Source organism: Myotis brandtii, unplaced genomic scaffold (genome assembly GCF_000412655.1).
Source record: "Myotis brandtii unplaced genomic scaffold, ASM41265v1 scaffold454, whole genome shotgun sequence".
Classification (NCBI taxonomy): Eukaryota; Metazoa; Chordata; class Mammalia; order Chiroptera; family Vespertilionidae; genus Myotis; species Myotis brandtii.
This window is the reverse complement of record NW_005367354.1, coordinates 834483-846317: the sequence shown is the minus strand read 5'-3', so window position 1 is coordinate 846317 and position 11835 is coordinate 834483. Positions and strand designations below refer to the sequence as shown.

Here is an 11835-nt window from a genome sequence, read left to right as displayed (position 1 = left end):
ACTATTCTTGGGGGGGAAAGGGGTGTGGGAGATGCGGGAAGAGACTGGACAAAAATCGTGCACCTATGGATGAGGACAGTGGGTGGGGAGTGAGGGCGGAGGGTGGGGTGGGAACTGGGAGGAGGGGTGTTATGGGGGGAAAAAGAGGAACAAATGTAATAATCTGAACAATAAAGATTTAATTAAAAAAAGATTGAGTACAGAAGGCATCAGGAGAGGCTTATAGGTCAAAATATTAAAGATATATTTAAAAATGAAAATATATCTTTATATCTTTATATAATTTTTTGAAAAAAAAATATATACTCCCAGCTGAGAAAAGTCCCAAGAAAAAACAGAAACTTGGAAGGAAGGTACAGAGGAGCTAATTTTGGAACTAGAAGCTACAAAAGGAGAGGGTAGGAGAAATATCTAAGTGTATATGGGGGTTCAGGGAGTGAGGACTGGACAACTATAGGATGGCATACAAAGTATGTGGAAAAATCAGGATGCAGAAAAATAGAGCAGAAAGGGAATTGGTGAGACTAAAGCATTTATTGAAGTTCTGATGAAAAAAACCTTTTAATTTATTGAAGGCAAGCAAAGTATGAAGCGACAACTACAAAATTGATATTTTATTTTCTGTTTTGCCAATTAATTTTAGTAATTTTTAAATTCCAAAATGACTTCTGTCACCATGCTGTAATTATCTAGGCTACTTCTTCCTGCCATCTGCTGGTGTAGGGTAAAGAAATACAAATGGAATTAATTTTATCCTAAGTAAAATAAAGTTAGAAGGATAAATCAGCATACAAAAATGTTTCCTGGAACCAATTAATACAAATTTTAACTTATCTACTATTTTTGGGTTTTGGTGCTTATGCTTCTTTCGCATTCCCATCATTGTGAATATCAAGAACTGATTATATTATATTTGAGCTTCACAATACATTTGTAAGATGTGTTAGCTTAGCGTAAGTCTTATCATCTCTGTTTTAGGGAGAAAGTGAGAATTCAAAATAGTAATGGTTTATCAAAATGCACGTATCTGTTAGGTTGTCTAATTTTAATTCAGGTCTAATAGATTCCATTGCTATGGTCTTTTAAACCATACTATGCTACTTGGCTTTGACAATCAGCTTTCTCTCAACTTTTAAAAATGATCTACCTTCTTAGCAACTTTCAAATATGCAATACAGTATTATTAACTCTAGTCACCTTGCGGTACAGTACATCCCATGACACTTACTGGAAGTTATAAAGTAGTACTTTTTCACCCCCTTTCACCTATTTTGCCCACCTTCCCACCACCTGTCTCTGGCAACCACCAATCTGTTCTCTATGTCAATGACCTTGTTTTGTTTAGATTCCCATGTAAGTGAGATCATGTTATTAGTCTTTCTCTGTCTGACGTATTTCACTTATCATAATGCCCTCAAAGTCCACCATGTTATTGCAAATGGCAAGATTTCCTTTTTATAATAATACTCCATTGTGTGTGTGCATCACATTTTCTTTATCCATCTATCTGTCCGTCCGCCCATCCACCCATTCATGGATGCTTAGGTTGTTTTCTTATCTTGGTTATTGTAAGTAATGTTGCAATGAACATAGGGGTGAAGGTATCTTTTCAGTTAGTGTTTTTGTTTTCTTTGGATAAATACCCAGAGAGGAATTGCTGGAAATATGGTAGTTCTACTTTTAATTTTTTGAGGAACCTCCATATTGTTTTCCACAGTGGCTGCACCAATTTACATTCCCACCAACAGTGCACAGGGTTCCCTTTTCTCCACATCCTCACCAACACATATTATATTTTGTCTTTCTGATAATCATTCTAACAGGTCTGGCATAATACCACATTGTGGTTTTGATTTACATTCCCCTGATGATTACTGATGTTGGCATCTTTTCATGTACCTTTTGGCCATCTGTATGTCTTCTTTGGAAAAATGTCTCTTCAGATTGTCTGCCCATTTTTAAATCAGATTGTTTGCATTTTTTTTGTTGCTATTGAGTTGTATTAATTCTTTATATATTTTGGATTTTTTTCCTCTCAATTTTGACTATAATGTTGGACAGGCAGTAGACATAACAGATAAATACTTAACATTATTAATATGAGCAAACTTTGTATTAAAAATGACCTATATAATTCATTCCATTCCTCGGCTTCTTTGGCTGTGATACTAAGTGATGTTACAAGGGAGAGAGTGGCAGCGTCCACTAAATGTCATAATAGATTAGTGCTCATTCTTTAAAATCTTATTAGTATTTCAAACCTCTTTTCATAGCCAATTCCCTATGCCTGGGAAGTTCTTTCCCTGTTTCTGTGCTGAGCTTATCCATATGCATCCTTTAAAATTCAACTCAGATGTTACTCCTCTGGGAGTCCGAATGTAACAGTGTGGGTGGTTGCCCTGCCTCTGCGTTCCAGCAATCTATGCATGTTTCTCTCATAGCTGTATCACATTCATTTCTGTATCACTATGGCCTAAGACTGTGCCTATTCACATCATGTGCCCAATAAACATTTATTAAAATGTATAATACATTAATTGTGCCAGATACCATTTCTTGAGTGGTTATCATAAGATAAATACTGCACTAAGCACTTTATGACCACAAAATCACTTAATCCTTACAATCATCCCATGAAAAAATTGTTCTTATTTTGATCTCCATTTCACAGATAAGGAGAATGAAAATTAGATTAAAAAACATACCCAAGTTCACCCAGTAGAAGATGGCAGAGCCAGGATTCAAACCAAGGTTGGTCTGACTCCAAAACCCATTAAAATATATTATTCACAAATGTCCTTAAAGCTCCTTGGACCCATCTATATTTCATGTTTTTGTAATTTCTTGTGTAATTTCTGGTAGCTATGCTTCTGAAGAATACTGGAGTTGTGCAAGCTGAACCAAGATGCTAAGATGGAAAGACCAAATAAGGTGCTCCTTTCCCTAGAGTTCAGAAGGAATTAGGTTGATGAACAGAATGTTCTCAAATTTAACTTTTCTTCTTCAACCCTTGGGCTCACTACTGTGTGTAAATTATAATTTAATAGAAGAGAAAATGTAATTTCATGTGAAATATGAATATAGTTAACTTAAGCTTAATATTTTATGGTAATACACAAAAAGCGTCATGACTTCCTTCTGCTCTACAACCTTAATGAGCTTGATAAACTATTCCAAAGAGTAGTTTATTATAAAATAACATGTTTGAAATAATTCAAAATACATCAGAACTCACATTAAATGTGAATGGATTATATTCTCCAGGTAAAACACACAAAAAATACAGTCATAAAAAAGAAATATAACAGAACAAGCCAACAGAACGACTAAATCCAGCTATGTGCTCTTTGTAAAGACATACACCTCAAACATAAGAACTGAGAAAGTTTAAAATATGGGAAAAGGTAAAATATGGCAAATAGCAACTAAAATAAAACTGGATAGCTTTACCAAAGTCATCCAAAGTAAAAGCTTAGAGTATAAAAAGATAAAGAGGAGGTAAACTTTAACTGAAAGATTAAATTGAGCAGCAAAAGGTTCTAATTCTAATGCAACCAATAAAATAGTATATATATGTATAATACACACACACACACACTATGAGAAATTGACAAACATTTCTAATTCTAATGCAACCAATAAAATAGTATATATATATGTATAATACACACACACACACACTATGAGAAATTGACAAACACTTACCATCATGGTTGGTAATTTTAACATAATTCCTTAAGTGATTGACAGATCAATCAGAGAAAAGGTCAGGCTGGCCTAATGAACATATATAAAACACCATGGCTAACACCTATTAAATCATAATTTTCCTAATGTATACATTGAACATTTACAAAAATCAACCAGGTACCAGGTTATAAACTCTCTTCAAATTTCAAAGAATAGTCTGTTTAGAAAATATTTTCTGACCTTAACAGGTTAAGTTAGAAGTTAATAATAAAAAGATAAATTAAAAAGTTCCATATCTCTTTATATAAAAGGCTAATATGCAAAGTGTCCCCTCAGGTGTTCAACCGGGAGACCAGAGTTCGATTGCTCGCTATGACGTGCGCTGACCACCAGGGGGCGGTGCGGAACTCTGGTCTCCCGGTTGAAGGAAGGCCCGGTTGGCAGCCTGAAGGCCCCTATCGACCCTGATCACTGGCCAGGCCTAGGGACCCTAACCGTGCAGGAATTTCATGCACCGGGCCTCTAGAGTAAAGAGATTTTTAAAATGTTTCTAAATAACTGATGGATCAAAGAGGACATAATAATGTTATTTAAGAAGTAGTAAAAACTGAGTTTGTTTTATACCCCACATGAGTGAAATCATATGATCCTTTGCTTTTTCTGACTTATTTCACTTAACAATATTTAGAAAACTGAAACTCAGAGACACAGACAACAGTTTGGTGGTTTCTACAGGGAAGGGGTTGGAGGAGTGGTAGAGGGTAAAAGGTGCCAAATATATGGTGATGGAAGATGACTGACTTTGAGTGGTGGGTAAGCAATGCAATATACAGTTCATGTATCATAGTAATGTACACTTGACTCCTATATGACCCTATTAACCAATGTCACCCCAATAAATTTAATATAAAGAGGAAGAGTGAAAACTAAATTACAGTACAGTGGTCTTCCCCCAACAAGCATGAAGCATAGAATTCTTTTGTTCCATAAGATGAGACTCTTTCCAAGAACTCCACTTTCTAGATCTTGTCAACCTGGGAAAGCTAACTGTCAGCATCAGGGTTTGCTCAGAAAGGACCAGAAAACGAATGCTTGATTCATGCGTTTTACCTAACAGATTTTTCTTAACAGATGTTTTCAACTATTTTATCCCCTAAATATTTCTTTTAACTTTTTCCCACTTCTTTATCCCCATCACTACTGTCCTAGTTCAGGCCTTCATCATCTGTTGTGAAGACTATTGCTTGACCTCTTATTTATTTTATTTTATTTTATTTTTTTAATTAGAGAGAAACATCGATCAGCTGCCTCCTGCACACCCCCTACTGGGGATATGCCCGCAACCAAGGTACATGCCCTTGACCGGAATCGAACCTGGGACCTTTTAGTCCGCAGGCTGACGCTCTATCCACTGAGCCAAACCGGTTAGGGCTATTGCTTGACCTTTTAAATGGGTCTCCCAGTCTTCAAGAAGAATGCCTTTGATACCTTCAAAACATTGCCACCTTTTAAACCTGCCCTTGGCACTGAGTGAGCTATGTGAAATACAAACCTGACCACATCATTCCTGTACTTGGAGCTTATCCCTGGCTCCCAGGGCCTGCAGAATAAAACCCAAGCACCTTAGCCTGGGCAATAAGGGCCTTCATCAACACCTTACATCTGATGTGCTACAGACCCAGCGGTTGCTGTCCCTGGCACACCCCATGCACACTCACATCTGTGACTCCCTGCTCTTTTTTTGTTGGGCTAGCACCTGCTTATTTGTCAAGACTTGACTCGGGAGGCATTTCATCCAGGAACTTTTTCCTGTGTTCCCACAGGACCTGCAAGTATTTACAACATCGTACTACAATGATCTATTTTTCTATGGGCCTCTTCCTTGGACTGTAAGTTCCTCAAGAACAATGACCATGTTTTACTGATTGCGGTATCCTAGAACGTAGTGCAGTGCCGGCATTTCATTATGTACAAGTAATCAAAATACCGGAGCAACTTCCGTCACAAAGCCCTCCTTCCCCTGCTCTCCCAAGAATATAGACACTAGGGCAAAAAGAGCTGGCAAAGGAATGGTTTATAAAGGGACCACACAGTATGTGCTCTTGGTCATATGTAATTTACTTTTTAACATATTTTCTTGGAAGGGCCCCAGATTAGCAAGTTTCCCCTAAGTGATTTCTTCTGATGTTAGGGGAATTCAGTTGACAGAAACATGTTTAACAAAATACTAATTTAAATGTTGATTGGTAACTGCTAAGCAACTTGCAAGACAATTTAAGGGGCAGAAAGAATAAGGTAGGATCTTATATTCCTCTAATGTTGGGAAAGCATAATACTTTTGGGACCAATATTCCTTTGGCTTTTGCTTCTCTGGAATTGTGACTGCAAAAGATTTTGATGTTCTAGATATCACAAGTCAAGGGGCTTCCGGTGCAATGCAGGTTAGAGGTTCACTGTAACATGTCAAACACATTCTATGTACATGGTAACATTTTAGCTGATTTTTTTTCTTTTCTGTTTTTTAAATTTGTTAGTAATGCAGGTCCAATGTTTCATCCACTTTGGATCTAAAAGCTTCTCGATTCACTTATTCCACTATCCAATTAAAATCTCTTGAGAACTGAGCAATCATTGCCAGGGATTAAATGTGGATGCTTGGCTGAACATGAGCCTTATCTCCCAAGCCATCACTTTTAATTGGAACATGTAACATAGGGTTTTAGCTGACATCATAGTCTATTGCCATGGAAATGTAAACATGGGTTTCTACTAGACTTGTCTCAAAGCAAGTTTTAGTGGTAGAGACCTGGAGACAGGAGATAAATTGTGTAAAAAATGTATCCTCTGAAGGTTACAGTGCCCTAGAAACTCAGGCCCTTGGTGATCTCATCCTGCTCACGGCTTTAAATACCATCTATACACTGACAACTCTCAAATTTACATCTCCACTTGGACCTCTCTTCTAAAATCTGAACTCCTATATCTAGCGGTCTTCAGTTGGATGTCCAATAGACATCTCAAATCTCAGATGTCCATCTAAGCGCCTGATACTGCCCTCTCCCTGCCCAACTCGCTCTGCTCACCATCTTCTGTATCTCAGCAAAGGTAACTTCCCTTTCTGCTGGCAGAGGCCATAGAACTTGGAGTAACCTTGACCTGTGTACTCCTCAGCAAAACCTGTCAGCTCTACGTTCAAAATACAATCAAAAGATGCTCACTTCTCTCCACTTGCACTGCGTTCAAGCTACCATCAATCACTTCTTGCCTAGATTGTTGTGAACGGCTCTGAACTGGCCTCCCTGCTTCTGCCCTTGCCTTCCTTCTGTCCATTCTCACATAGCTCCCAGATGACTATATTAAAATACAAGTCACATTATGTCACTCCTCTGCTCAGATTTGCCAATGGATTTTCATTTCATTCAGGATATGAGCCAATGTCTTTTAATCATCCACTTTCTTCTTAAGCTCCTCTTCTTTTAAGGAGCTCCTTGTTGTTCACTGATCATAAGAGGCATGGTCCCACCTCCGGGTCTTTGCCAATGGGAAGCCCCAGGTATCTGTACGGTTTGCTTCCTTTCCTCCTTTAGGTCTTTACTCAAAATCAGCTTCTCCGCGAGGCTTTTGGCCAATGATCTGAAATCGGTTCTCCTGCCCCGCGTTTGTGTTTTATTTTCCTCCTCAGCATTTATCTACATTCTACGCATTTTACTTATTTCCACTGATCCTGTCTCTCCCACTAGGATGTAAGCTCCACGAGGCAGGGGTTTCTGGTTGTGTTTTTCATTGTTGTGGCCTTTGCAGCTAGGAAAGTGCTTGGCACATAGGGTAAAATATCTGTTGAATGAATAATTGAAAAAAATGTGTGATACATGTCATAAGAAATAAAGATTATTAGTGAAAGCATGATTCGCCAAGACCTGTGAGCCTAATGCCTAGAAAAGTCCATGTGTCATTGGTTTTTCATGGCGATCTGTCTTTGGAAGAACTGACTTGATTTTCCACAAGAAGAGGCTTGAGTTAGCAATGTGGAACTTCAGAGAAGAGTGTTCAAGAAGGAAGAGAAGAATGATAAATACAGGTAGGTATTAAATACTATTCACTATTGGCCATGTTAGATGAGCTAATGATTTTTTAAAAATTATGACTGCAGGACTTACTCTTCATAGGGGACTAAAATTAGAAATGAATTAAAAGTAGCTCACGGATGGAATTAGCTGTGTCTGGCACAGTCATGTAATGTATAAAGTGAGTTGGACTTGGGTGCCATCCAAAGAGGCCTTAGTTGCTGAAGTAGTTTTGTTTCTAGTGATTCTACAATATAGGCCTGGGTGTACAGTTAAACTTAGAAATAAAATAAGGGATAGTGCTGAAGATACCATCTTTAGACCTGAGAATTATAAATCCTTAGTTGTTGTTCTTTATCACCTTACAAAGTAATTAGTTAATGAATGCACCGACTACAAGCTCTCAAATGAAGTGTAGATGAAAAGGGCAATAAATACTAGACAGAGTTAGAGGTGGAATGATAGGATGGAAAGATAAAGGTTGGGAAAACTGGATTCTAGCTGTCACTATGCCACTAATTGGCTGTGTGATTTGGGAGGAGTTACTTAACCTCTCTTAGTTACCTCATCTGTAAAACGTGGATGATGGACTGATAGGCTTCAGTGATCTTCTAAGTAGTATAAAACTTTCTGACTTTAAGCTTAACCCCTCCCCCAAGATGTCCACATCCTAATCCCTGGACCTTATGTATATGTTGTGTTATATGACAAGCGGTAATTACGGTTGCTAATAAGACACCTTAAAATAAGGCGATTATCCTGAATTATCTGTTTGGGCCCAATATAATCACAAGGGTTCTTATAATGTAGAACAGGGAGGCAGAAATGTGTCAGAGTGATGCCATATGAGCAAGACTTGACTGACCAATTGCTGGCTTTGGAGATGGGAGGAAGGGGCCATGAGAATTTGGAAAAGGCAAAAAAACAAAAACAAAACAAAAACAACCGCCCCCCCCCCCAGATTTCCCCTAGAGCCTTGAGAAAGGAACACAGCCCTATAGACGCCTTGATTTTACCCAGTGAGATCTGTGTCAGACGTCTGACCTCCAGAACTCAATTAAATTTGTACTGTTTAAGCCATTACGTTTGTGTTAATTTGTTACAGCAGCAATAGGAAACTAATACAATCATGACATGTATCATAACTAGCAAAGCTGGACTCAAGTTTATCACAGATGCTTGGTTTTAACCAAAAAACCCATACTCAGGTATTCTGTAAAGATCCTCAGAGGCAGAAGTCAGATACCATGAGAAGTTTGTAGGAAAGTCATGGGAGAGAGTCTATAGAAGAATAAAATTTTCACTAGTGATTCATGTGAGGAATAGAAACCTATTATGAAGGTAACACAATGGCAAGAGAAGAGACATGAGAGCAGCGGTTCTCAATTTGTGGGTCGAGACCCCTTTGGCGGTCGAACGACCCTTTCACAGGAGTTGCCTAAGACCATCCTGCATATCAGATATTTACATTACGATTCATAACAGTAGCAACATTACAGTTATGAAGTAGCAACGAAAATAATTTTATGGTTGGGTCACAACATGAGGAACTGTATTTAAAGGGCCAGAAGGTTGAGAACCACTGCATTAGAGTTGACCCACCATGAAAAACTCAGTTTACTCATCTATAAACTGAAGGGCTGGGATAAAAAAATTTCTAAGTTCCTCTAGCTCTGAAATGAGATTTTAAAATCCTGACAGATGCTAACATGGGTCTTGGACATTCCACCATCCCCAACATTAAAAGAGTATTCATTTTAGGAAGTACTGTAATTTATCTTTAATGTCTGAGGGTCAAGCTTCACAGAAAGCCCCTATGTAGTGGAACAAGAAAGTGGCTCTGAATTTTAACCCTGACCCTTTTAGGTAGGTTACTTGGGAAACCTGTTTAGCTTTCTTACTCTTCTGCAACTTCACCTATGGTAAAAATTTCGCCAGATGGATTTTCTAAGTAATCTATTACTTTAGATGTCTGAAGGTTTATTGAAGACCTATTCCTTTAAGTAACAAGCTTTCAATATATTTGATGGAATGGTTTCTAAAAAACACATACCCTACTTTTATATAAAATTTAACGGGTACCATATTGTCTTTTCTTGAAAAGAGTCATATGACTAACATCAGTTACTATAGTGGGCTGTAAGACAGTGATGCTCTGGAGAACAGTCAGCAAACTATGACCTGAAGGCTGTTTTTACAAGACCTGGGGGATAGGAATAGTTTTTACATATTTAGAGTTGTGTGTGTGTTGTTTTTTTTTAAAGAATAGAACTTATATACTTACTATATGGCTCTTTACAGAAAGGTTTGCTGACTCTTGCTCTACAAAAAGATGTGTAGGCCTCTTCACAACTAGGCTGAATGTTATGTGCTGTCACCAAAGGAAGGACATCTATGTTGGCACAGTGTCTGACAAGGTAGCTCAATTATTTGTGGAAAAACAAAGGCTCCTGGCATTTAAAATTCTTTTGTTGGTTGTTGTTACACTCTCCCATTCACTTTCAGGTTTTGGGCAATCACTATTATCTATCCCTAGCAGTCTCTCCCCTTGACTCTCCATTTTTTCTAATTTTGGCCTGGAAATTTGAGCTTATAAACATTTTAAGCTACATAAGATTAAATTGGTTATGTGAAGACCTTAGGACTATTTTCCAGTTTAAAAAAACAACAAAGGTGGCTTGGTGCTGGGATTTGGTGACTTGTTTTGATTGTCCCAAGGTCTTTTTATTTATTTCTAGGTTCTCTGCTATCTTTTGGAAAAGCAAGGTTGCAGGACAGATGAGGTCTTACTGTAGTAATGCCTGATCATTTTTTATTTTTATAATATAAAAATAACATTATATTGAAAAGCTATTCACCAAATATTAAACTCAAGCAATCTGGGTGGTACGATTTTCTTGGAATACCTGATCCTTTTATTTATTTTAAAACAATGAATACTACTTTTATAATAAAACCGTTTTCATAAAAAAAGATAAATTGAAAGGTTCTCCCTATCTAATCTCATCAACCATTCTTTCATTATTTGATCACTTTAAAAAATATATATTTTTATTGATTTCAGAGAGGAAGGGAGAGGGGAGAGAGAAAGAAACGTAAATGATGAGAATCATTGATTGGCTGCCTCCCACTGGGGATAGAGCCCTGAACGCGGGCATGTGCCCTTGACCCAAATGAGGCCGAGGCTCTGTCCACTGAGCCAAATCAGCTAGGGCCATGATTTGATCACTTGAAAAAATGGATGTAGCCCGGCCGGTGTGACTCCGTGGTTGAGCATCGACCTATCAACCAGTAGGTCATTGATGGGTTCCCAGTCAAGGCACATGGCTGGGTTGAGGGCTCCATACTCAGTGTGGGCGTGCAGGAGGCAGCCGATTGTCTCTCATCTTTGATGTTTCCATCTCTCTCTCTCTCTCCCTTCCTCTGAAATTGATTAAAAATATATTTAAAAACAGACAAAAATATTTTTAAAAATGGATTAAATATTGTGTTTACTGGGTTTTATTTGACTCACACTTGTGTTGCCATCCATGGTTACTAGAATGCTGTAAAATAAGTTGTAAATATGTAATGCTGCAGGGATGCCAACAATCAATATGGCTAAAGGTGACTGATCGCCTTTTTGACCTCTGGCTCCACTTATTTTATAGAAGCTCAGACAAGAATACCCAGCTTGGATAGGGTTCCGGGCCAAAACCCTTTACTTCCTTTAGTCCTCCCAACAGCTCAGGGAGGCACATCACGTTCTTGGGGGTAAAATGACTGCTCAGGGGGGCTCAGCAGCCTGGCCAGGAAACTAGGAGGAGGGCTTTGGAGGCGCTTCCAGGACCATTAGCGCGTTCACGACGCCCTGGCCACAATGTCCCCTCGCCTGACACACTAACCCTACCTCCTGCAGCCCATCAGGCACCCTGCGGGCTGGGGGAACCCGCAGCTCACGCCAAAACCCAGCACAGTTCATCCGCACGGCCCCCGCGCCTCCGCAGGGAAGCGCACACGCCCCCCTCGCCAGCCGGACTCTGCGTACTGGCCCCGGACAAACCTGACCAGGTCGGTCATGCAGGAGCCCACCACCACCACG

General features: G+C 38.8%; 1 protein-coding gene and 1 long non-coding RNA gene across 2 annotated transcripts in view; one reads left to right on the top strand and one right to left on the bottom strand.

The window, feature by feature from the left end:
• RBKS (ribokinase) overlaps positions 1-11829 on the bottom strand; it is a 73917-nt gene extending 62088 nt beyond the window's left edge. The window contains exon 1 of the mRNA XM_014546610.1: positions 11797-11829. Within this exon, the coding sequence (XP_014402096.1) occupies positions 11797-11813 (17 nt within the window). The 5' untranslated portion in view covers positions 11814-11829. The remainder of the gene's footprint in view (positions 1-11796) is intronic.
• On the top strand, positions 2058-3099 carry LOC106727600. The gene is made up of 2 exons (XR_001363830.1): positions 2058-2751; positions 2863-3099. It is a non-coding gene; the product is annotated as an uncharacterized LOC106727600 (long non-coding RNA).
• Positions 11830-11835: the final 6 nt, after the last annotated feature.